The sequence below is a fragment of the Haplochromis burtoni genome, unplaced genomic scaffold (genome assembly GCF_018398535.1).
Source record: "Haplochromis burtoni strain Fernald_Lab_line unplaced genomic scaffold, NCSU_Asbu1 Contig_32, whole genome shotgun sequence".
Classification (NCBI taxonomy): Eukaryota; Metazoa; Chordata; class Actinopteri; order Cichliformes; family Cichlidae; genus Haplochromis; species Haplochromis burtoni.
The window spans coordinates 1,056,357-1,082,937 of record NW_024582393.1 but is presented as its reverse complement, the minus strand read 5'-3'; the positions used below and the strand labels follow the sequence as shown (position 1 = coordinate 1,082,937).

Below are 26,581 nucleotides of genomic sequence, written 5' to 3'. Positions count from 1 at the left end.
AATGTTTAGGAGACTGCAGTTTCTACAGAGTGGAAAACCACACCACAGAGAGAGCTGGAGAGAGCCTTTGCTTTCATAATTGCAGCTACAACTTCACCTGAACACTTGATTAAAGGAAATATATTCTACCCCTTCTTCATATGAAGCAGATATTCATGTAATGTCTGGAATCTCCATGGATAAACAGACAGTGGTCAAGGCCAGCTGTGAGGTACTTGCACAAACCGCCACACTCACATGCTCTCCCTGGCATTCAGCCGGCAGAAATAAACAGTTTCCTTTCATTTTTCCTCAAGACATTTCTCAGTCCAACAGAAGGTCCAGAGTTTCAGACAGAATACATCTTCTGATTCCAGATGTATAATGTAGTGCAGAGGGTGTAGTATTACATTCCTCAGACCTAAAGCAGAAGTATAACCGAACCCTTCACATGCCTGCTGCTTCTTGGTTTGGACCTCTGCAGAGAATCCCTCCTGCTCTCCATTTTCCTTTGATATGGGTTAAACACTGGGCAGTCTGACAGAAGACAATTGAGGAAGAAAGGAAATGAGAAAGCCTGGAGGAGACAGTGTAAGTCAGGGAGGGACAGAAGAAAGGTGAAAGACAGACTTAGTCTCCTAAAAGCTCCCAGTGGTTAAAATAGAAAGGAAGGGGCCAAAGACAAGGGGGCTGGATTTCTGCAGCTCTCTGATTCTGGGTCATAAAAGTGTGCTAGTATCTGTGCGTATGTTTATGTGCATGACAGAGTAGGAAGTGGGATGGCTCGAACTTTAAAATTCATTAGCAGATACTGTACATTCAGTAAATGTTTTCCTGAACGCTTTGTGTCTCCGTTTGTGACACATTGTGTCTGTGGGTGTGCTTGGTTGTGTGAAAAAAGAGAAAAAAGCGTTTGAGAAAGAGCAAAGAAACTCTGAATAGCCTCGAGGGGGTTTTCCTCTGAAAGGGAATGCTTTTCTCCACCCCCTCACAGACACCCTCTACTTCGATCTCTCTCTCTTTCTCTGTCTCACTCCCAAACACTCAGAGTGGCCGTAGAAGCGAAACAGACTTAAAAGAAGAGAAAAAGAATCAACGGGCAGCTCGACAATTTGCGTCTCTCTCTGTGCCACACACTCAGACTTGGGGAAGGTCTGCGAAGAATGGAACTGACTTTACTTACTTTTGAAACAGGGCAACTCACTGTCATGTGGATGTACTTCAGCCAACTTCTACTGCTGATGAACTAAACATGGCAAGTTCTTCTGCACAAAGCCAAAGGAGGCTGTCTGGAGAGGATTACCGGGGCCAAAAAATGACAAAACCTTCTGCTTTGTAGAGGAGAAGCTCCTGCAAACATGGTAAAGTAACACCAAGTTTCCCTCCCGGGTATCCTTATTATCCATTGTTACTTTCTGGTTTAAGATTTAAACTGCTCCACTGACCCAGTAACTCAGAGTCTGATTTCTGGTCTGGACAAGTGAACAAGTGAATTTCTTTCTGTGACTTTGCCAGCTATGTGTACGTGTGTGTGTGTGTGTGTGTGGGCTACTGGAAGCCTGATACATTGGTTTACACGCAGGGCATCATTTTACCTTCTTTCAACTTTTGTTTTCTAGTTGGAGAGTTCTGTGCACGGTAATGATGCACACTTTTTGCTCTCGTCTTTTATGAAACTTTATCTTTGTAACACACAAAGGGAGTACAAAACCCAATGTGAGTGCTCTCTCCAAAGCTTTTTGTAATCCCGAGCACAGTTGGTGGGACCGTTTCACATCAACAGCCAGCAGCATCTCAAGCTTTTTAAGTGTGTGCACACCAACAAAGAGAGAGTGACAGAGAGAGGCGCATTGTCGTTTGTCTCGCATCCTTAAGTCCTTTGATTCGGACTTAATTGATGCGGACGGCACACATACTTGAGTGAGTGGAGAGTGTTTCGATGTATAAATTATTTTACTGCTTTGCATGCGCACAAAATGGAATTCTCCAGTTCAGCGGTCGGCTCTTTAAAAAGTTCAAACCGTAGAGCTTTTAAAGATAGGAGGGGACTAATCTAATCCCAGTCACAACAGAATGTAATTAATTACGATGAGTAAGCCGCAAGATGGGGAACACTGATGGTGGATTTGTGGGAGGATGTGGTTTCTTTAAACTTTTATTTACGTATTGCTGCTGCTATTAAATTTGTTTTTAAAAAAGGAAAGAAAAATCCCTAAATGCTTGCTTGGAGCATGGCTTTTATTTTTGGTAAACTGGAATATATTTAGTCAGTCTCACATTTATCCTTTATATTTATGGAATATACTTTTATTTCTTACATGGGAATCAGTCTGACCCATAACATCTGTCCAAGCTTAAGTGATAGCTTTACAGCAGGAAGGAAGGATGTTTAAAGAAGTACAAACTTGACTGCGAATGGCAGCCACCACTGTACTTTGCCCCCACTTCACTGCAGCGCTAGTTTGACCAGCTTTCAAAGACGTAACTGTTTGTTTTACTTAATGCCTGACTGATGCCATGAGCCTGCAGAGTCTCACTTATTAAACTGCTGCACTGTGCAAGACCTACTGTGTTTAAACTCTCTACAATATTACAAAAGCCCAACTCGTGGCATGCTGGTGTGCAATGTATTTGCATTTAGTTACTCATGAAAAGCACAACCAAGAGTCACTTATTAACTATCAAGGTCAAGAACTTTCCTCTTGAGGCCTCACAGAATCATGTGTTATGTGTTCCTTTAGTGTACAGTAAACACAGTTACCTACTGCGGGACAGACAATATTTTCAATTGTCAGTTGAAGTGATAAAATTGTATTTAAAATATATGCAAATTATGAAAGTGCAGATGAGAGTTCCACTTGAGCTTTGGACTTGCTCTCGTCTTATAAAACATATTTAGAGGCAGCAGGTGAGCAGACTTTCTACGAAACAGTAACAGTTGCAGAAGAGTAGCTAACAAGAATAAGCAAACAATGACAGGTTTAGCTTTCACAAGAGAAAAAGAATTATGCCTCTTTTCACTAAATATTTTATCAATATAGTTGCTTTAGTTGTCTGCCGTTGCTGTGCTGGTAGAGACAATTGATTTATCTGAGTCCTTATGGTTCTTTTTATTTTGGGGGAGTTAAAACGATCAAATACTCACGAGGGCATTTATACTGGAAGGAAATAGTTCCGTTGTGGGCTATTAAAATATAACAGTGCAATGAATGATGCTCATTGCAATGTTCCATAAACCTACAGGAAACTGCAGAATTTGGTGTTTATTCACTGTTGGTTTGGCAAAATAAACAACCACAAGTTACTGGCTCTGCTCCAGGCGTTTAAGTCTATATAATATATCCACAACTTTCAGATTTTCAGGATACTCAAAAGTGCTGATTTATCAGAGTGCCACAAGCATGTACATCATCTCAAACCCTGTGGAAATGCGATGCGAGTGTCCAGATTTTGATTGATTGGCAGAAAACTGGACTTGGATTTCCTGGGTCACTCCCCCCTTTTAATTTAGCTAATACTGCACACTGCTCAACTTGATTTTAATTTTTGCCAAGTCTCTGCTGAGGCTGACTTGGAAAATGAACTCATTTGATTTATGAAGAAATTATGGATAATCACAGACATCTGCCATTTGGAACTGTATGATCCAAACAGATTTCATTTTGCTTCACGTCAAGGCTCTGAGAGTTGTCGTGAAGCTGTGGACTGAATTTTCAGTGTGTCTATCATCTCTGTATCACAAAAGTGGGTCAGATGCAACAGAGGCTTTGCACTTGTATTTCCAAAACAGAGCCCCAGCCAAGTGTTCAAGGAAAAATGTCAGTGCCTCGGCTGTTTGCAGGCCAGCTTTCATCAGGCATTGTCTCTAGAAAAGTTTGTTTTTGCAACATTGCCATTTCCTCCCCAATCTGTGGCTTTCCAGTTGCATGAATTAATTTTAAATGCAGTTTGTTAACGGTACAGAAAAAAAACACAGATTGCACTTCCTCTGTTTGACTTACATTTCTTTGAACTCGCAGAAGACCCTCATACTACCTTGCAAGAATGAGCAGATGTTACTGCACTGCACTCCTAATACGCAAGCTCACAGACATAGAAATCCAAATTGTCACATGGCTTAATACATTTTAAAACACTTCTTTTAAAAGTACAAGTACCTTTTCCACACTGGGAGCCAGTATGTTGTGTTGCACTGTCTAAATACTAGATAAATAGAATTTTATGTTCGATATTTTGAAGCCAGGATCGGCTTCAGGAAGAAGGCTCAGATCCAGAAGGTTTTGCTTAGTCATGTTAAATGGGAGCGGTTCATGAATGAATCAGCTGTGGTGACATTGTGCCAGAAAAAAAGTCCCTATGTGAACCTTTCAATCATAGATGTATTTTTTGGTTCGCTTGCTTTTACACAGGGCCGTCACTGCTGTATGTCTTTACTGGTCATGGGAAGTCTGTGCTGTCTGATCTTGTGGTGGCATGAAAGAAAAAGAGAAACTATGTCATATGGCGCACTTTAAAGCATCCAGGTTTATCCTTAGATCAGATAAGGATTTTGAAACGCGGATTTGTGATTTCAGCAGAGATGACGGCATAGATTTACGTAGGATTCAAACACACTTGGTTCATTGTCCTACGATATAAGCAAATATTTTCAGCATGACGGCCTGCAGCAGTGCTGTTTTGACACTTCAAGTTATAAGCTGTTGGACTTGTTCATTCTTATATTATTTGCAGATTAAGGTTCAATTAATGGATTATCTGTGAAAGCTCTCCCACGTTCTGTGGAAACTTGCCAGTGTTCAATACTACAGCACCATGAGTAAGGACTGGAAATCTGATACACTCTTTATTGAACTACAAAATGAACAAGTGTATTTATGGGACTCTACATTACTCTTAGCGGAAGAAACAAAGCGATGTAGTAATTTTGTCTCATGTGGGATTTTTCATCTTAAAAGGCTTTAAGATGGCTTATCCGTGGGAGCCCTCTGCTGAGTTATAAAGGCTTAGAGCACACACAGAGGCAGTTCTGTCTCATCACCAAACAGACAGAAGGAAATAGTAGAAAAGGAGGGAGAGCAGCTCAGAGACACTGGGAACATGGTTTTCATTAAGACATGACTAACACTCATTTTGATGATGATGGCTCGAAGTCAAAAGATCGTTTTTACTTTGGGTTCCATGTGAAAGTAGTCAGAGTAAAGCGTACGCTGCAAAACGCAATTGTTTTTGAACCGTGAAATAAAGAGAAAGGAAGATGACACCTGCATATGAAGCTGACTCACTTTAGCTCTACTATGTGCTGTGTTTTTTCTTTCCATGACAACATTTCTTCAGTTGACATGTCACAGGCGCTCAGCCTACTGTGTCCACGCTGTTTTTGTCTTTTCTCATGGCTGAGTTGGTGGTGTGTCATCTCTCAGGTACAAGACTAAACGTGCAGAATTCAGGCAGTTGTCAGGAAATACTGGACAGTCTTAACTGTCACTTTTGGTTATGTTTTGGGTTTACCCTGGAGGTGCAGTGACGGCCGATCTCTTATGAGGAGTTCAAGAAAATGTGATGAACAGTCAGAAACGAAAACATAAACCAAACTCTTTCAACATGTCGCATCAAAAGCTGCGCCAGTTTAGTAAAGGTTAATCTCCATCACAATTACATCTTTTGACCCATATAGCTGATGACAATGCAGTACTCACCTTGACAGGTTGTTTATGCAGTAGCTCAGTTCTCGACCAAGACTTTTGTAAGCCCCAGCCTGAGGCAATATGGTGAAACCTGCCATAATGCTTGCTATTCTCTATACAAAACACTGGAAAAAAAAACTCCTAAGGGGCAGTAGACAAGACAAAGAAAGAGCTAACCTTTATAACAAATGCCTCTTGTCCATGTGGTTAGGTCAGCTCAGGTCAAACAATGACCTTTGTTGTAGACTGAAGCTCTTTCTAGAGTTAAATCGCAGGCTGCAATGGACAATTATCACAAGATAGGAAATCCCCTTGTCTAGAAAATGCAGGAGAGGCAGTGTTGGAATGTTTTCAGCTGGCCACGGACCAAAAACAACAATCTCAAAATGAAAGTTCAGGATTTAAGCTTGACTGAATACCCTTCACTGGCTGATTCTGGAAATAAAATATATCTTGGTGGAAAAGCAAAGACGCTTTATGGTCATATGAGCTGGTTACTGTACACTGATAGATGGTGGAGAGAAAGAAAAATGCCATAATGATGCATGAAAGAGACTCTGCCTGGATATTTAAAACAGACTGAAGGAACAGATATGAGTCTATTGTGATGCCAGGAAGGTGACACAAAGAGCGTACTAAACAGGAAAGAGACAGTAGAAAATAAACTCGAAACATGAGGATGTTGATTAAAAGCTGTGTAGCTGAAAACTGGCTTCTATGTAAACTAAAGCAACAGATACACAAGCATGTTCAATAATGCAATTTAGTGAGTTGGTGCAACATAGAAAATGCATGGCTGTCCCTCTATTGAGGTTTGACCCACCACACCTTTGGATGCATGGATCGATGGTTGTTTAACTATCATTATATTGAAAAAGATTATACTAGCATATGCTGCTGTGACTGCAACTTACGATTATGACTTCATTATTGTAATAATAATGTTTTCCAATACCACACACAGACACATTTTGCTTTGTTTGACAGATATTAATGATGAGTCTTTCACAGTTCAGACCTGTTTAGAACATTTTCTGGCACTGGTAGGCACACATACCAGTACGAGCAACACAGCACTAGAAGTGAGTTGACTCGCTAGCCAGTCTGAACTGGTTCCAGCTGAGCTATGCTTAGTAAATCTTAAAATTGTCTCTCTCATGCAAATATTGCTAGCCAAACCACCCATAGAGATGACTTCCAGTCAGGGAAGTTTTCTTTTTTAGCTGGTGTTAACAAAAACAGAGGTTTATTTCTCAATTCAACAGAAGGGACTTGGAAGGATTCAGTTGCAGTGAGGAAATGATTTAAAGTCGCATTACACAACAGTGGATGAACTCTATTAAATTTGTGGAATATAACCTGAAATCTATCATCTACATAAGAAAGAGCACACGTGCAAAACTGCACCAATTCAAATAAAGCCCTCCCTGAGAACCTGAAGTCCTCAACTCTGCAAAGTAAGTTCAGGGAGCCGTGCTTTATTAGACAGGACCACAGGTTTACTGTTAACTAACAGAAATACAGTAGTGGCTGCAGTCAGTCTAAAACAGCTGTGATGCATTACCATTTAAGAGCCTTCCTAAGAGGTATTCTGCTCTCCATTTCGTGATCTGTTGTGACAGATGTGCACAATCAGAAAAGCATTCTTTTCTACTTAGGGAATGCAAAGGCTCCATAGACTCAGAGCACTGTGAATGGTCAAATATTGGTATTGATTTACATCCAGAAATCTTGTCATGAGTCCAGTAGATCAACATTAGCTCATTTCACAGACATTTCAGTCACTTTGTATTCACTATGTATGTGCAATCCTGTTTTGTAAATGCAAAGACTAAACAGAGTTGAAAGATTTACTGAAATACCAAATGGATTATAAACAGCTGGAATTTTATGACATTTGCATGTTTTATGTCCAAGTTGCTCGCAAGTATCTGCATCTGCCAAATGGTCCCAGTGTAAACCAGTGTGAGGTCTTTGAAGCTCCTGCACTTGTGTTTACACTGAGCCGCTCTGGTCTTGGTCAGGCCATCAACCTAAATGAGGAAGGGGCTAAAAAACAGAGTCCTTTGTAGGCTGGGAGATTAACACAGCAGGCTACTGACAAGTGATTGTGTGAATAACATACCTGCTGTGATTAGCGACTGATATCTATGCAGATTCAAAAGAAGTCCTTATATTCAAATATCAACTCGGTATGAATATTATGGCTTTCCTTTTCATTACCAAACATTGATTTGATAGGATAGGATAGAAGAATAATTGTACATTTCACCTCTATCTGGCATGAGATAAGACTGTGAAGAGCACTATATTTAATAATCTTGAGACACTATAAAAATATTACATTGTATTTCATGGGGTTTCCAGCCAAGTTAGCAATGTGGAAATCAATGCCGGTCAGCCTCCCCAAGTGGTTTTCACTTTTGAAGTTCTCATTTTTCAGTCAGATGCATATGTCAGTGTATCCAAAGTGTTCCCTCGATGATTCCCAAGAATTTGGCAATCACGTGACTTTTCTTCTTTCATCTCCTAGAGGTTCACATTGCTGCACCTTTTATCACATGCTAGAGGAACTTCACTTTTGTCCAGCACTCTAGTTAATGACCAGGTGATACAGCTGCTCTGTATATAATAATATAATAATAGCGTAATATATTAATATTTAATATACAATAATAGTATTTTCTTTTACAAACTTATTTTACTTTATTTATATATTGTGCTACATGTAAATGTTACATCTCTGGATTCATTGTCATGCAGCTGGTGTACTTATACATCAAACCAACAGTAGAATATCTGCAGTACCAAACACTGTTGTACTAAGCCAGGGGTCAGCAACCTTTCACATCCAAAGAGCCATTTGGACCCGGTTTCCACGCAAACGGAAACACTGGGAGCCGCAAATACTTTTTGACATCTAAAATGAAGATAACACTGTATATATTGTTTTTTACCTTTATACTTTGTGTGAACAACTAAGGTGTGTTGCTTATGAAATCCAAGTGCTACAGAGAAAATTATATTTTATTTATGTAATTAACACATTTTGAACTCTTAAAGAAACATAACAAAAGGAAAGACTCTGAACTAAAATGATCCATGCAGCAAACAAAAACTGTTGTGAGCCGCCACCCTTATATCGCCTTTGGACTTTTGGAGCCTGGACCTGACTTTTAAAAAATAATTGGGAAAAAAGCACTATGCTGCTGAAAAAATTAAAAATAGATATTTGCAAAATTCTGCCTAAATATGTATTTTACCTGGTTAATGTGTGTGGCGGGGCGTGTTCTGCAGTGGCACCTGCAATCACGCCTCGCCGCCTTTATGTCTGTGCCGTCTATGCTGTTGTGTTGGTATGTGTCAGGCTGTGAGCTTTAACACCGACTGTATGCGTACAGCAACCGTGTGTGAAAAGTGGTCAATAAAGAGATGCTGAAAAGCGTGTTCATGGAAACATCGTCGGGTCTGCCGTGATATCTTTACAATGGGACTTCTGCTCCTGAACCTCTGCGCACAGCGTCTGCAAATCGGGGCTGTACGAAGTCACTTTCATCTTCACGCAGGACTGTAAGCTGTCGTCTGTGAGGCGTGAGCGGTGTTTGTTTTTAACACAGTTCACGGTGGAGAACAGCTGCTGACATAACATGAATCCGAAGGTCCATAATTGGCCTACCTCGGGTTGAAAGTCTTGGCGGGTACACCGGCTTCTGCGAGTGTGACGCTTATTTTGAGCGATGAAAAATAAAAGAATATAATTGTATTTTTATATTTCAATATCACAATAATCTTCCAATTTAGAACTACAAGTTAAAAAAGAACTAACATAAATAAAATACACTTCAGCTAATTACTTCTAATTTATTTTCCCAAACCACGCGGAGCCGCACTACAAGGACTAAAGAGCCGCAGGTTGCCGACCCCTGTACTAAGCCATGTTGACAGGCTTCACGTCTCTAGTCATCACCACCTCAAAACTGGGCTTATAGCCCGGTTGGTGCACCAAAACTGCTTTGAAGACATTATCTTTTCATCTGAATAGTTTCCATGTGCTTAGATGGACTTCACTTGTGGCACAGCTGGTCCTAGTAGAATGCCCATACAAGCATTCGCAAGATTACTAAAAGCAGACGTCTGCCCACAGGCAGCTACTTTACCTTCTGACATAAGATGGTGTCATATGCAGTGGCATCTTTATGAAACCATATGCTTCTTTGTCATTTTCAATTACATCAGATGCCGACCCAGGTCTGCTGCTAATATACCAGCTCAAAGGAAGTGTATCCTGGCTAGACATGAAACAAGTTGCACATACTCATACAGGACAGACTTAATTATCTCCATAATAAAATTGAAATCCTTTTGAACAGGCTTGTTCATGCTTTCTTCTGTGCTGATCTTGCCTTTAATCATCCAAGTAGACTGAATAAGAATTCACTGACCCAACAGTGAACTCATAAAAAAAAATAATATATCTGTTTCTTTATGACAGCAAAAACTTTTTAAACTGATTTCAAACCCAGCACAGTGAAGGTGAGCAGGTCTGGAAAATCATCTGTCTCGTAATTTGGCATTTGCACAGCAATTGTTGTCGACCTGTTTTGGCTTTTGAGGCTTTTTTCTTTCAAATACCTTATTTGAAGAAAGTTGTGTCTAAATAGACATAGTTTGTAATTCATGGTCACGGTGTACTCGTTTTCCACATGTGGAACTGAAAATAGCAGCGTTTGTGAAAAGGCTGAAAATACCAGAAAATTTGATAAAAATCAAATCCACAGTGACAGACTGAGCGACATCTGCATTACTGTAGACGTCCAAACTTCATCTGACTGCCCTTCATCTCTTTTTCTCCTACAGAACCCAGAGTCTCTGGACTCGTCCATCCAGAGTGTGCTGTCGGCCCTCTTCCCACCGTTTGAGGCCACAGCGCCCATCGTCCTCTGCCAGCTGTTTCGCACTATTGAGGAACGTTATCACGGTGATGCTCTGCAGTGTTTACTTGACTTCCTGATTCCTTCCAAACATGTGCTGGAAAGTGTCCAACAGGCAGCATGTGTGAGTAGAAATCATATCTTTGTGTCTTTGTGAAATCTTCCATATGTTAAAAGGTTGAGGGGTTCAAATAGTGTCAACTGTCCAAGTGATAAAGGCTACCCTGCAAACTTGTGCTGCTGCAAACCTCTTTTTCACTGTATAGAAGTGATTAATAAAAATTGTGATTTATAAGCTACAGCATACTGTAGACATTGTTTTGTTTTGTATAGAAAACTTAGGCTCAGTCAGAGCATCAGATGCCCACATGAATCTAAATGCCTCAAACTACACCAGTGGTAAATTCAGTTTTACAGTATGATCAGAAGATTTACTGTAGATGTCCAAACTTATAAGCAGGAAACACAGAACCAAACAATCAATACAGCAATGCAGTGAATTAAGTAGACAGTAATTTAGAAACAAAACTGCATTGTAAGAAACCTTATTTGATTTTTTCCTAGGCTGGATACTCTGATGTGGTTTTCCGCTGTGAGGGCTGGCCTCTCTGTCTCCATGACAAAACGGTCATCCAGTTAGCGCCCGTTAACCCCTTGCTGTTGCGTCCTGGAGACTTCTATCTTCAAGTGGAGCCTTTTGGGGAACAAGCGGCACGCATCGTCCTCAAATGTCTTCTGGAGGAAGGATGTCGAGAAGTGGAGGAGACCCCCATCCCTGAAACGTCTTATCCCTGCATCTTCACCGAAGACTGGCTGCGGGACATCAACGAAGGACGTGACGGAACTCCTTTGTCACGGTGTTTGCTTTGCACAGACCAAGGTGTAATTAAGTTGCCGTGGGCCAAAATCGCAATTCCAGAGTTTTTAGACAAGCCTAAGATCATGCCCACCTGTCAGAAATCTCACCCTGAGCCAAAGCAGATTTCAGTTCCCATCCACTTCAACTCCTCCACCCTACCAGTTGAAGCCACGATTCTTTCAGCAAATGACAGGATGTCAGCATCCTTAAGACCCGCAGCCTGTTCTTCCAAACTTGTCAAAATGGAAGATAAAAGAGGGGCCCCGAAATCCTGCTCCAAACCATTAATCAAGCCGGTGGGTTGGGTTTCTCCTAATACCTGGGACAGTCATAACTATCAAGAGATTGAGGGTGATTATGTAGACCTGGTGGATATCGACAAAGGGAAAGAGCTTGTGGATAAACAGAGAGACAGGCTTCCAAATCCAACCAATTCAGTTTTGTTCAAACCTGTTAGACCACCCCCACCTGTGCCGCTTGGGAATAGCGTTCCCTGCGGACGCACGCTTCAGTATACAGAGGAGCGTTTTACACCATGCAGCCAGGGGAAGCTGGAGCAGGACCTCACTGATGAAGACATGAAGTGCAGGTACAGAGATTCATACCTGGCGGCACTGACAAATCCAGTGCCTTTTGAGAAAGGGAGTGTAGACCTCCTGGCTGCCTTGGAGGAGGTCGGCCTGACTGAAGATGGGGAGTTAAAATCTAAGGCTAAAATTGGTGCTCAAAAAGACCAAGTAGGAAACTATTGTAACCACTGTAAGGAACCTGTGTTTGGTAATGAGCCCTTCCCTTGCAAACACTGCCATGAGCCAACACCAGCAAACTTAAAGCCCCACCTTCCTAGTAAATGTGAGCCGGAAAACCTCATGAAGGAGTCGCCCATAATTTTGAAATCAACCCCTGGTTTGAGCCAAAGTCAGAGAGTTCAGACAAAACTTATTTCTCACCCATCAGGACATTGTGCTTTTATGCATCCAGTATCAGATGTGTCCTCGGGTACCCCTGGTGGTGACCTGGAGTCGCACCAGAGGGGGAAGGATGTGAAACCATCAGGCAAGCACAAAGTTAAAGTGAGGTCTTTGTCCGCTGTCTCAGAAACTCCTACCGGGAGGCCACTTCTCTATAAGCTCAACAACAGGAGCCATAGTGATATTTGCCCTGAAACAGTCACGAACTTAATGCACTGTAGGCAAGAAGTTCAACTTGATGAGGAAACTCTGAAACTGGAAACAGAGAAGTGTCTAAAAAAAGGTAAGTGAGGGATAACATCCATGCGACTCAACAACATTGTTATTATTTTGTGCACACAGCCATTAAAATGATCGGTTGCTCCATGTTCAAAGGGGCTTTGAAAGAATGTGCTCCAGTGAAGGTCACAGTTCACGAGGGCTCTTTAAAAGAGGGTTCAAAGGTTAAAGATCAGGTTTGAGTATGATCTTCCTCTAGGGATTCTCCCAATGCTGTCTGGGTTCTCTGGCAGTACAGCCACATTTACGTCATTCCTATTATCAAGGGAGTGAAAGGAAATAGCATGCTGCACCCCAGTGAAAGAAAGGGCCTGAACCCACTGGGTAGAAAAAAAAAAGCAGAGCATTCTTGTAATGTAGAGAGACAGCATAACGTGCAAGAAGGCAGTTTCTCTATCCTCTGCACCCAGTGGCATGTGCCCGCAAGCCCTCAGAGGGGCAAGTTGAGATCTTGACTGGAGACATGCTTGTCACGGGCTGTTAAAGTGGCAAAGAGAGAGAGGACAGATGAGGCCTTGTTGGCTCCAAGAGGAGGCCAACTAGTAAAAGCAAGATTTAGTAGTCAGACCGCCGCTGTGTTTTGTTATAAAGACCATGTCCAGTATTTAGAAGTGGTCTGTGAATGTCTGTGCAGCTGTGTAACTTTAAACATGTTAAAGAGGCTCTAAAATTATTAATTGCTGTTGTTATAAAAGGGCAAAGGTTACTGGACAGAAAATGAAGCTGACAATTTACAGGAAGGCGTTGCACGATCTTAGAATAAAGTCCCTCAATAAAAAACAGTCTAATGGATAATTAAAAATATATATTCATTTTTCATGCTTGCTGCCAAAAATCATGTTTTGAGTTGTCACATTTATAAAACATTCAAAATATATAAATATATTTTTTGCTTTGTTAGATTCTCAGCCGAGCAGAAGTGAAGCTTTGTCCACTGCAGAGGGGCCGGGTACCAAACTCCACAACTTAAAGACAGAAAGTATATCCTCTTCTGACACTCAGCATCCCTCGCAAGAGTCAGCTTTCAGGAGGATCAGTGGCCTGCTTGAACTGGGGATTGTGTGTTTACCAGGTAATTTTGCACTTGTTAGTGTATGACATGAGAATATATTATTTTGCAATGTGATTTTTCACTGCAAAATAACCATTTCTGGCATACAGTACATGTTACTGTATGCTTCAAATTTCTTTTTTGTACCTAAGAAGTCAAATACTGCACACAACGTGACGACTTAGCATTTTAACAGGTAAAAACAGTTTTTATTTGATCAGAGGATGACATCAGTGGCTTCTGTGTCATTGTAAGATGTGATGGATCAGATGTTATAATTATTATGTGCCTTAAAAAGCTCAGCAGAAGCGAGTGACGCCTCAGTTTTCAGTGTTAAACATAAAAGGTTAAATTTAATGTAGCCCTGAATTCCTGTGACTGAAAATTCATATAAGGAAAACTTTTACCACTTCATGGATTTATTAAAAGCATCTTCTCCATCATGTCCATCTGCAGGCAGCAGGGACAAGACTGGCAGGGCAGTTGTGGAGGTCCATGGTGACAGGATGGGGTGGACGTCCCCTCATGTGTCAGCACAAAGCATCTGTGAATTACTGCTCTACTTACATTCTATACCAAGGTACAGTGCTGAAAGACTTAGATGTATCTCTAGAGAAAAAAAGATAACATTTCTGCAGTTAACAAACCTGTGAGAATGGAGTTTGTGCTTTGCAACATGTGGGAAGCTGATGTCTTCAGTGTGCCAGAAGAGGAAAATACTTGCTGGCTTTTCATTTAGCGCCTGTGATTATTATGTTATGAAAAGGTTCTACCACAAGAGGGCAGCAGCATATCATTTTCAATATTTCCAGTGGTCAGCAGGAAGCTGTGAATAATATTATGCATGACCTCATATCCACACCAACTGTTCTCCTATGGGTAATTAGTTTGTATAGCAACAGTTCTACAACTGTACAGATTTGACCTCTGCATATAGCACCTTAAGATCATTTGGCAGTAACATGGCTAATGTTTACTGACCGGTGGCCAGTAAACATTAGCCATGTTACTGGTCTAGTAAAGGGCAAATTAGTGGGCTTATTTGTTTACACTAACTAAAGGTTTTGATGCAAAGCTGTTCTACCAGAAAGCTGACCTTGTGCTGTCCCCAGCAAAGAGTCACACCACAACAGTCTGCAGCCAGGCTCGCTGCCAGCAGTCTGGTATGCAGCGCATTGACAGAAATAACAGCCTTGCTTGATGTAGACTCACATAGGGATAAACAAAGAAGAGGTTTCTTTTTTCTTTGGGTTTTTTTTGTGAATTTATGAAAAAGTTTAAGGTCTAAGTGTCAGATGTGGGTAAGTGGGTGTCAGATGAAGAGGTTAATGTAAATCTGAGATGTGGATTACTTAAAGCCCAAAAGCTCTTAAATCTGGTCTTTATTGCTAAATGAACACTGTGATGAAATACTACATTTGGGTTCCTAATGCGCTCTAACATGACTTGTTTTCGTAGGAAAGATGTTCGAGAGCTGGGAATGACTTTGGTCATCAATGCCAGGAAGAAGCCTCCCCCTCTTCACCTCTACAAGGCTCTATTGATGGCCCAGGTTAAAACAGTAATGCTGCATGCACATGCCAGAAAAAAGTTGATGCAAAGATTATGGGGAGTGTTTGGTTTACTGGAAAAAACAGGCCTGGGGGTATAGTGTACTGGCCTTGTGTACAGTACAAATTGCACTGTAGGTCTGTGGTCATTAAGGTTTTACCGTAAGTGAGAAAAAAAAGGCAGGATACTTAGACATGTACCACTTAATAACCCTCAGCAGCCTTCCCCTAACCTGTTCTCTTTCTGCTTCAGGAGCAAGCTCTCCATGCTGTCCACAGTATCGTCATGCTGATGGATAAAGACACTTGTCAGCGTCCTGAAAAACAGCCTGGTCTGCAGGTCAGACATCAAAACATTTCATTTCCCTATTCAGTATAAAAGTGTAACTCTTATTCACAAAGTGTTTGCCTTTGTCTCTTAGATGGATTTGGTGACCACTATGAAAGCCCTAAACAAGACGGTGGAAGCTTCCCAACTAACCTCTGATTTTGGAGGTACCTTCACTTACAGTCACACCGAGTGGCTGCAGTTCCATCAGGTACTAAAAATACACGCTAAGTCTACACAACTGCTCTACTGGTGGTATTGAATCCTAACTACTTCACTCTGAAAACCCATGGAGTGGTCTCTGGTGACTAAAGTTGCTCAACCATAATTCAACACAGTTAAAATTAGGCTCCCACCCAGCCAACCACCCGGAGCATGCATGATAACTGATGTGCTGTACTTTGAGTGCAGGAAGGGTGTGGTCACATGGGAAAGGGCAAAGTCTTATCTGAATGATGAATTTGATTATTTATTATAATGTTACTTGCTCACATTAAGTAGGGGCTGATATTTTATCCTGGTTACGGATAAACTCAACACTGAGTCTCAACCAAAGCCATTCTGCTTTAACACACAGATCAGTTACTTTGTGTAGCATATACAATACCATAAATTACATAATATTTAACTGTACTAGTGTGCAAATGAGGGGAAGGAGGAGTATGCCAGCCCAAGAAGAAGAAAATAAAGAATTGAACTGCCTGTAGACAGCTATAGAAATTTTTTTAAATACAGTTATTTTTAAACCATTTATATTTCTTAATATATCTAATACTTAAAGAAAATTGAATGTTAAAGTAATACAGCATTTAACCACAATGTGGACTAGTAAATACAGTAAAACATATTCAATATTTGTTTTAAATCAGTAAGCTCCCGATAGCTTAAAGTTTCTTATATAAATAGAAAAATTATTATAATGCGAGATATTAGACTTGATGCCCTAGTCATGTACCCTACAGTAATATTGTACGGATAGTTGAAAGCATCTAAAGTAACCAGCAGCACACTGATAATGGTGTCTGCAGATTTTTAAAAAATTAACTCAGTTTGTCTCCTTTTGCTTCCACACGGTGTTGCCTCTTCCACAAAGCTCCTCAGTTCAATACAATTGAACATGTTTTATTTCAGAGGCTGGTTTCATTTATGACTGACCTGCGAGGAGCTGACAGTTTGTTGCAAAAGGCCATTAAGAGGGTGGATAACAGAAACCAAATGGACACAGCTCAGGTAACATATATATATTTATACTGTATTGTTATTAAATTGGTGTATGCACCACACACTTACATTTTGGCTTTGTTTTTTGCATAAAACAGGAAGTGCAGCAATGCATTGAAGAACAGAGGATTTCAATGAAAGAAATGCTGGAAGATGCTAGACTGGTGACTTTGCAAAGGGAAGGAGGGGCTTTTCTGGCCAGGATGAAGAAAGAAGAGTTCAGATTTCCACAGTCTGAGGACTACAGGTGTCAGATATGATTTGTCACTGAATGATATTCTTCTTTTTTAACTTGTATTAATCTATATAACATGCTATAGAGAATCTAAGGGCTGTTTTATTTGCACTTGCCATACTTGGCAAATTTATGTGCACATTGCATTTGGAAGGGTAATGGGTGAAGCCATCCTGGGTATCACCAAACTTTACTAATCGGAATGATAACATGTAGGATTTCTCCTCCCTAATGGGAAAAAAACGACATGCATGTGAGGTAGAAGTCAATTAATGACCATTTTTAGATGCCTACACAGTCCTGGGAATATCTCTACTGTAATTATTCCAGCTAAGTGAAAACAAAAAACTGCTGGCTGCATGGCTGTGTGGGTGGCTGCAAAATGTTGTTTATATTAAATATTAACAACTAGTTTCATTTGTTTTACTTACCAGCAGGAAGCATAGTAAGTTATCCATGAAATATTACCATAAATCATAGAATAACGACTATTAAACATATTTATTTTAATTGCTTTTTGCCTTGTTAAAAAATAAAAAACACACCCCAGTAAAAACTGCATGAATCTTATTTGTGGTTTTAAACTAGAATTAAAGAGCAAACAGATTTCATTTGTCTTAACTTAAAGGCCCAAAAAGAGATGTGCAGCTACCACTAAACTCGTAAAAAATGGCTGTAGCAAAACAGGATTATTGTGTTTTAAAATACTTTTTAGTTTGGAAATTTTTTATAGCGTGCTTCTTTTATACGAACAAATTCCAAAAATCTGGTGATTTTGAAAATCTCATAAAGTCATATTTTATTCGCAAGAGAACACAGAAAACATGAAATGTTTGAACTGAGATGGATATTGAACATTTTGAATTGAATAGCAGTGACCCATCTAACACAAACAAAAAAGCAAACGTTGAGACAGCACATCTATAAAGGCACCATCCACGCTGAAAGATATGCACATGTATTAGAGCAACAAAGAATAAGTAAGTCTTTTTCAGGGAAGGCCTTTTGTATTTTAGCAAGACAATAAAAAAATGTAAATGCTGTAAATGAAAAATGAGATAAAGAAGATCGAGGACTGTTGTGCAACCAAGTATTTTATATCAGATAACAATGGGTCAACATTCCTCTCCCAAAGGTCCAGCAGCCGGTGTCCTCAGTTTGATGTTCCCAGATGTTTACAGACTGTTGTTAAAAGAAGAGAGGATGTTACCCAGTTTTAAACATGGCCTGTTCTTAAATTTTTTTGAACCATGTTGCTGCCATCAAATTCAAAACGACCTTGCCTTTTTTCCTAGACTGGGAGTAAACATTTTTCTGTGTTCTAGTCTGGGTCAAATATGAGGTTGGCAAATCATTGCACTCTGTTTTTATTTACATTTTATGCAGTGTTAACAACAGTTTCAGAATTGGGTTTGCAATTAAAACAATAAAACAAGGACAGTGTCACATGATGGCTGTCAAAAACTGCCTGGCGTGATGCTGATTAAAAAGCCATTTCCCTCCCTGCATGACAAACGCACCCTCACAGTCAGTCTTAAATGTTTTCTCCTCGTGTTGCAGAGACGCTTTGGAGTCGGTGACAAGTCTTTATAACCAAGTGGAGGAGAAGCTCCACACACTGGTGATGAGATCAAACGAGTCCCTCCAACAGCTGGAGTTCCTTTTCAGGCTTCGAGAGGTGGAAGCCAAAATCAGCACGGTATGTCTAGTAATCTTAGTCTGTTTACAATATTAGAATCTACAATATGTGTTTAAACATCTAAAAGTTATGTGATGATAAACTCACAGCTGGTAGCCACATGTACAAAGTGTAACCGCATAACCAGGGCTTTGTGTCTTGTAGGCTGGGATGTGGTTCAGCACAGAAGGTGAACAGAGACTGAAGGACTCTTACTCAATTGATGATACCCAGGCTTGCACTGAAAAGGATTTGGAGCACTTCCACATGTTCCTTACTCAGTCTAAGGTATCACCTAACGGCAAAGAAATTAGAGATAAGAAAACTTGCCCTCTTTTGGCTGATCAAAGTTGATATCAGTGATATCAGTAAACTGCAGAAGCGGAAGGAAATTGATTTCACTTACCATTTTCATCGTTTATCACAGGAAAAACAGCAGAATGCCTTGATCCTAGCTGCAGAGGCAGAGGGCATTTTTGAGTCCAGCGACAGCAGCCCTGCAAGAGATGTTTTTCAAACTCTCGTCAACACTTTCAGATCTAATGTAGAAGACTTCATGCTGCGTGCACAACAGAGATCCAAAGAACTGGACGCGCTTGTGCACGTTTACGCCTTTTGTGAAAAGGTTTGTGTTTTGTCATTGCTCCTGACAATTTTTATTAACGTCCTTTTCCCCCTTGTAAACATTTTTACTGATTACTTTCCATTTCCTTTCACTCACTCTCTCTGTCTAGGCATCTGCCCTGGCCAAAGAATGCAGTCATTCTTTGGAGCAGGTAGAGCAGGGGTGTTACCCAGCTCAGACTTTAAGTACACTCCAAATGTATGAGCAGAGATTAGGTGGTGAATTCTCCACCCCTCACTTCCAGGCTGTGAAAGCTAAAGCCTGCGCCTTGGGATCAGGGGCTTCGGCAGCAATGAGAGTGTGGAATGCAGCTTGGGCCCAGTGCCGAGAAGTCAGGCAGCATCTTAAGGAGATGCAGAAGAAGAAAAAATACATAGATAAGAACCAGATCCAGAAGACCACAGCTGCAAAGTCTCCAGGGGAACATGGAGAAATGGAGAAAGAGGAGAAAGGGAGTGTGATAGCAGAGGCAGAGCATTCCTTAACCCCACAGCTTAGCACCAGTGCTGTGTGCCTCAACTGCAATGACTTCAAAGAGAGCAAAAACAAAGAGTCTAAAGAGCTGCATTTACCAGAAATGCCTGATAAAAATGGAGAAAATACTTCTGATTTCTCTCTAAACACTGACTCCCACCAAGAGAGCAAGTTGAGGCCAAGAGAGCATCACAGTGAGACAGATCTAAGAGATGTAAGCTCAATGAAAGGGAGCGAGGATTTTCCTTCACACCAACCTTTAAGTCGATCTCTAAGCGAAGGCTCACATGTCTGCTCTTATCTGACGAGCGTTCCTGGCTTTTCGCCTTTAAATGTGAGTCACAAGCACTGTCATAGTAAGACACAGTCACTGGAACAAAATCAGCAGCCCATCCAAAATCTCCCTTTTCCCCATAACAAGAGACTACGGCCAGGAAACCCGATCAGCAAATCACCAAGAGACAGCAATGAAGGGAAGGGTGAAGGATGTATAGACTCCAGACGGGAACCTGAAGATGTCAGGACTCCAGAGACATTACTCACACCAACAGAAATCAATGGCTGCACTGTTTTGTAAGTAACCCTCTCCCTCACCTGTAATCTAGAGCAAGATGCTGTCCAACATATGGCAAACTATATTAAATGTTTTACCCAAATGTTCCCCAGTAAGCAATACTGTCGTATGAAGACATGCTACCCACGCACACACAATGTAAAACTGAGATCACCTGGGTTTCATTTCCTGCATGTGGAACAGGAAAGTACGGAGGATCATGGAGGAGCTACTGTCCACAGAGAGGGAGTATGTGAAGGCTCTGGGTTATGTTCGAGAGCACTACTTCCCTGAGCTGGAGAGGGAAGATGTCCCTCAGGATCTCAGGGGCCAGAGGGGGAGCATCTTTGGTAACTTAGAAAAGCTCCACGACTTCCACCGACATTACTTCCTGAATGAGCTGGAGGGCTGTGTCAATGAACCCTTCAGAATAGGACGCTGCTTTCTACGTCACGTAGGTGCCATTTGTGAAAGTCTAGCTTTAAGAAGAAAAAAAAAAAAAATATATATATATATAGTATATATATATATATATATGTATATATATAATATACTAGGGGTGCAACGATACACAAAATCACGGTTCGGTTCGATTCTTTGGTGTCACGGTTCGATATTTTTTCGATACAAAAAATGTTCATGCCTTTTTAATTTGTCAATTTATTAAAATTATTTTAATCGCCCTGTGTAGTGGGGCTAGGCCAACAGCTAAAGCTAATGCGCTTAGCACATCCAACATACTGTTTTACTTTAGTCCATGACGCGCTTACCTTCAGGGTCATACGTCACATGAAAACCAAAATAGTTCCAAACGCCAGATCTGAATGAGGGTGGGGGAGGTTCAATTTGCCATGTTGCAACGAGCTTAGCTTCTGTCTTGCTAGCTTGCGCTGCGCTCAGTGGATCTGCACTCGACAGTGCAGCCTAGGCAGAGTAGTTGAACGCATATTCACTGAGTGCTCAACATAGACAGCATCTTCAGAAGAAAAGTTGATAAAAATAAATTAAAAAATGTGTATTGTTCATACATATGCGTACCAGACCGAAAGCACTGTATCGAACGGTTCACTATCGATAGGATTATTGTTGCACCCCTAATATATATATATATATATATATATATATATGTATGTATGTATACACTGTATACACACTGTTTCTTGAATCATTAAATCATTAGTTTTTCCATGACACAATCGGTTTAAGTTTTGGCAGCTGTTTAATGTTTAGTACTACCTCACGGTTTTCAAACACCAAGTAATTTCCCAGTTGATGTGTAATAAAGTTGCTTTCAAATGTGTCCTGACTGTATGCCAGTGTCTTTAGCTTCCAAGAATTTACTGGAATTATGGTACACTGCTTGGGATGTAGTGACATACTTCCACACAGAGTCCCGACTAATCATCTGCATTTATTTTCTATTTTAGAGAGAAAGCTTTGCTTTGTATGCCCTTTACAGCAAGAACAAGCCCCAGTCTGACAGTCTCCTGATCAATCACGGGCAGGCTTTTTTCAAGGTGAGATCACAAATGTGGACCTTCTCTCCAGGATGCCACAGATATGTAGCCGCTATGTAGGATGCTATCAAAAAACGCTGTTGTTTCAGGAATAAAAACATCTCTTTGTATACCTCTGAACCTCTCTAGTGCTATTTTTTTTTTTCGCATTTTATTTCTTTTTTGTATTTCTTTTTTGGTTTTTTTGTTAAATTGCCCAGTAGATGCCTCATGTGTGATTAGAGCAGAAGACGTGTGAAAACGTAGACCCTTCAAGTCTTGTTTTGGAGAAGAGATGACAAATCTGTCCTCTAAGGCAATGCTGAAATTCCAAATACATTGCAATATTGTATTGTATTGTATTGCTAGTGGACTGAATGGGACTTGCAAGAAGTGATGTAATCAGGAGCGCTGGATGCAATTCAGAGGTACACATGTAGTCATATTTAAATTAGTTAAGGTGTTGACTGCACCTCATTAAAAGTTTGTAGAGTGATATAGTTATTACAAATCCTGTAATAAGGATTTTATGAGAATTCCTTTAATAGCTATGTTGGTGGAGAAACTGACTGACTGAAGCTGACAGATTTTGCCATTATAAAAGGCATTTATTCAAAAAATGTTCTTCTAATCTCACTCATCCAATGTCCCATCACACACACGCATGATTTTAACCATGTCATACACCTTTTTTAGCCTGTACAGATATTCACCAGACCTTTTATAACAATACTGCTTTGTTTCCTCTTTTCTCGTACCAGCAAAAGCAGCTGAAGCTGGGGGATAAAATGGACTTATGGTCATACCTGTTGAAGCCTGTGCAGCGCATTAGTAAGTACAGTTTGCTGCTGCAGGACATGATGAGGGAGTGCGATCCGGGACAAATCAGAGAGATAGCTGAGCTAAAGGCAGCCCTTGAGGTCATCCACTTCCAGCTTCGTCATGGCAACAACTTGCTGGCCATGGACGCCATCCACCACTGTGATGTAAGAAGGACTCTAGTTGCGTTAGCTTTAGTTCTTAGTAATTTGATTATCATGATTACAAGATGTGAAGTTTTTAAGTGTTATATGCATATTACAAAATATAGTATGAATGTACACTGGTTTGTCATGCTGTTGTGCAACATCTATGGAGTTTAAGCAGCAAAGTAGGGAAACAGGTACAGGCAGGTCAATATAAATACTCAGAAACATTCATCATTTCTTGGTTTTGTGCAATAGCACTGCTAAGACAGAACATGCATAGGAGAGGCTAGGATATGATTAACAAGGAGAATTCATTAGCCTCATTCATAGGAATCCAAAGTGAGGTGGTGTGTGTGTGGAGGACGTGGTGGTCTGGAGTTCCATTATCTGAGAGCCCAGACAGAGGGGGTGAAGATTCACAGGAATTTTGTGGGTTATTTTGTTAACTTGATGACCTCTCTCCTGTCAAAAGTAGTTAAAAGGTTCAGTATATTGCTTTGCTGCTTAAATTTATTTGATTTTTTCTTTAGCTGAATTTAGAAGGTTGATAATTATTCAAAGGATCGTACATTTAAAATGTAGTTTTTTGCATTTTTGATGGGTACAGCACTGCAAATGACCCTACTGAGCCACACTTAATAACTCTTTTGTGTACTACAGGTTAATCTAAAGGAGCAAGGGCAGCTGATTCGTCAGGATGAGTTTTTGGTAACTTTTAGGAAGAAGAAATGTTTCCGTCACATTTTCCTTTTTCAAGAACTCATCCTCTTTAGCAAGACAAGGAAGACTGACATTGGAAATGACACATACATCTACAAACAGTCATTCAAGGTACACGTACTGCGCAAACACAAACACGCACGCATGCAAAGTGCTTCAAATGAAGAATTTTTTTGTGATTCATCACAGCAAATGAAAGTTCATTCAAGAAACTTCCCCTTTATAACAAGTCACTATAAAATTACTTATTGCAAACTGCAAATGACTGTTATAGTGACAGATTTTCCATTTGGTGTCATAACTTAGGACAATTTCCTCTTTGCATACATGAAGGGGAAGACTCACAACGCACACAAACCAGCTTGGCCTTTACCGGAACCTTTATCCAATGTGACACATAATATAGAACTATACTCAGTAGTGTATATCAAAAACAAGTTTTTCTGAATAATTCAATAATATGCGTTAATATACCCATAAACCTTGAGCTGCAACTTATAAAAACAGTCCTTTTGTGAAAATTTGCAAGTACCCTTACTTAAGAGTCACTATTTTAACACAGCTCAGCTCTTTATTTTAAGTCCTGTCTGGCACACTGATACTCCTCAAGAGGACTTGGATATTTGCCTGTGGTTTTACAAATGTACCAAAGTGCTTGGTGTATTTACAAAAACCTATAATCTAACACAAACACATTATCTTTCTCTGTATTCAGACCTCTGACATAGGAATGACACAAAACACCGGTGACACCGGTTTGTGTTTTGAGATCTGGTTCAGAAAGAGGAAAAGTCAGGACACATACACTCTGCAAGCAGCCAGCCGTGAAGTGAAGGAGGCTTGGGTCAGGGACCTGGAACGGATACTCTGGGAACAGGCTATACACAACAGAGGTACGGCACCTACATATAAACACACACCAATTACTACATTTGGAGGATTCATTTCATAAAAGAAAAAAAACAAAAAAACCAGCGCAGCATATCTAGCTGCACAATTAGTCAATGAATGTACCATTTGAAAATTACACAAATGGTTTCACATGTTATCTTTTTAGAGGTTCGTTTGCAGGAGAGAGTGTTTCTGGGTATTGGAAACAAGCCTTTTATGGACATTCAGCCCAGTGAGGCAGCCATCAATGATCGAGCCATTGACTATGTACTGATGGGGAGAGGTGAGTATTTGATGTTTTTAAATAAATTTGTGACTTCTCAGACCCTTACACCCTTTCTTGTTGTCAGAAAACAGAGGCCTGTTCTCTGTGGGATCATGTGCATCACGGGACGAGCTTCCAGGAGGGCGGCCAAAGTCCGCTGGTTCAAGGAGCAGCTCTTCTTCCTCCTCGTCCTCTGGACGGGGCTCCCTCTCCCCCGTGGGGTACTTGTGTGGACCAAAGCAGAAGGTGATTGCAGGGGTCCTTGGACGATATGCGTCACCCCCAGGAGCCCTGGAGGAGGACGATCTTGACCAAGAGAGTGGAAGTCAGCATTTATTGTGTGAGTGAAACCTTGATCAGAGTAAAAAGTATGTGATACATTTTTATTACACAAAGTCAAATGACCAGTCAAATGAAGAGGGTATTTCTCAATGAACCAGAAGGAAAGTATATACTTTGATGTACCCCAAAACTTCCTATTGCTATGAGAGTGTTTCTGATGACCCCTGAACAGGTTTACAGTATCAGGGTATTGTGTTTCAAGCCTCAGAGAATTTCCTCTACAAGCTATGGGGCCAACGGTCAGAGATCAGGGCAGATTTCTTTTCAAGAGAGCCAAAGGTATTTCAATAGCAAAGCTAATTCCTAAAAAGCTGTTTGGCCCTCAGTTGTTGGCTATATTTAGGAACTTTCTCTCACCACTATGTAGTAGCGGGAGAAGCTTGTCCCGTGACATAATTGATGGCAGACTTTGATCATTCCTCAGTTCAACCAATCATGCACGTACAATGTTAACAAAGAAACTTTTCTTTGTTTCAGTGGACAGCTCAGAGTCATCAGGCGAGAGCGTAAGCGGCTTCAGCAGTTCCAGTCACAGCTACCACTCTGCTATCGGAGGAGAGGTGGAGGACGTAATCACTGTTAAGGAGTCAGTGATTGCTCAGCCAACTGAAGCTTCCAGCATTCTTGCAGGAACCACAAAAAAAACCCAACCACCAGTTCCACCCAAACCCAAGCACAAACCAAAAGATCACAGCAAGAATCTGCCCTGCAGCAAGGTGCAGTACGGATCTGAGTAAAAGGTCATTTGGTTAAAACCAACCTGGTCATAAATCACTCACAGATGTATTCACCACTGAGTGAAGTCACTCTCATTTCTGCTTGTAAGCTGCTTTGTAGCTTACATGTGTGGTTTTGAATGTCAGTAATGAATCTTCTATTGTGACCAGTCTTAAATATTCCTTTTTAATTATTATCTCTCAGGTACAAAGCACCGCTTTTGGAAAGTCCACTGATGTTTGAGAGCTAAGATATATATAAGGTATAGTAAAAGTAATGCAGTTTTACATCACCTATATCTTTTAATGTTGCATAAAACACTAATGAAAGGGAGGCACGTGAATAATCCACTGTTCTATTGTGAGAAGCAGTTATTTTTACATTTCTTCTTCATTTCTTCATTTTTCTGCAGATGTCTAAGCAGCCTGCGAGTCTGTGCCCGCAACCAAAGGAGACATCACTTTATTCCAGCTGTTACTGTAATGTTATACAACTCTGTAAATAAAGCTTCTTTTGATGTCACCACTAAAACCGTAGGTCAAGAAATCATCTGTGTGTTGTATTCTCACTATAAATGGTGATAAATGTCAGTTTGAAATACCTGACGTGGCTTTTTTTGCACTATATATTAGGTTAGTTTTATATCTTAAGCTGCAGTCTCTGTGTCTATGTGTATTTGCTATTCATAATACATTGTGAGATTACTGTGTACTCTGAAATGTGGATTTTATCATTGTTAAATAAAAACACAACATAATGCCGTC

The 26,581-nt window shown here is 40.5% G+C and overlaps 1 protein-coding gene across 4 annotated transcripts; it reads left to right on the top strand.

Moving 5' to 3' along the window:
• The first annotated feature begins 692 nt into the window (after positions 1-692).
• LOC102311023 (rho guanine nucleotide exchange factor 40) lies at positions 693-26,581 on the top strand. 4 transcript variants are annotated; one of them, XM_042219386.1, is made up of 25 exons: positions 693-1,340; positions 10,521-10,718; positions 11,159-12,707; positions 13,605-13,775; positions 14,211-14,334; positions 15,213-15,306; positions 15,558-15,644; positions 15,727-15,843; positions 16,764-16,862; positions 16,952-17,100; positions 18,649-18,787; positions 18,932-19,054; positions 19,194-19,391; positions 19,501-20,199; positions 20,287-20,438; positions 20,623-20,872; positions 21,846-21,935; positions 22,676-22,900; positions 23,543-23,713; positions 24,318-24,495; positions 24,660-24,776; positions 24,844-25,098; positions 25,578-25,816; positions 26,022-26,079; positions 26,230-26,581. In XM_042219386.1, exons 1-24 carry the CDS (start codon positions 1,338-1,340, stop codon positions 26,058-26,060), a joined length of 5,466 nt encoding a protein of 1,821 aa, XP_042075320.1. In that variant the 5' UTR covers positions 693-1,337; the 3' UTR covers positions 26,061-26,079; positions 26,230-26,581. The 4 variants fall into 4 exon arrangements, 3 of the variants coding, with proteins under 3 accessions (XP_042075320.1, XP_042075319.1, XP_005918628.1); XR_315548.3 differs by having other exon boundaries at positions 695-1,340; positions 19,501-20,438; positions 25,578-25,840; XM_005918566.3 differs by having other exon boundaries at positions 706-1,340; positions 19,501-20,438.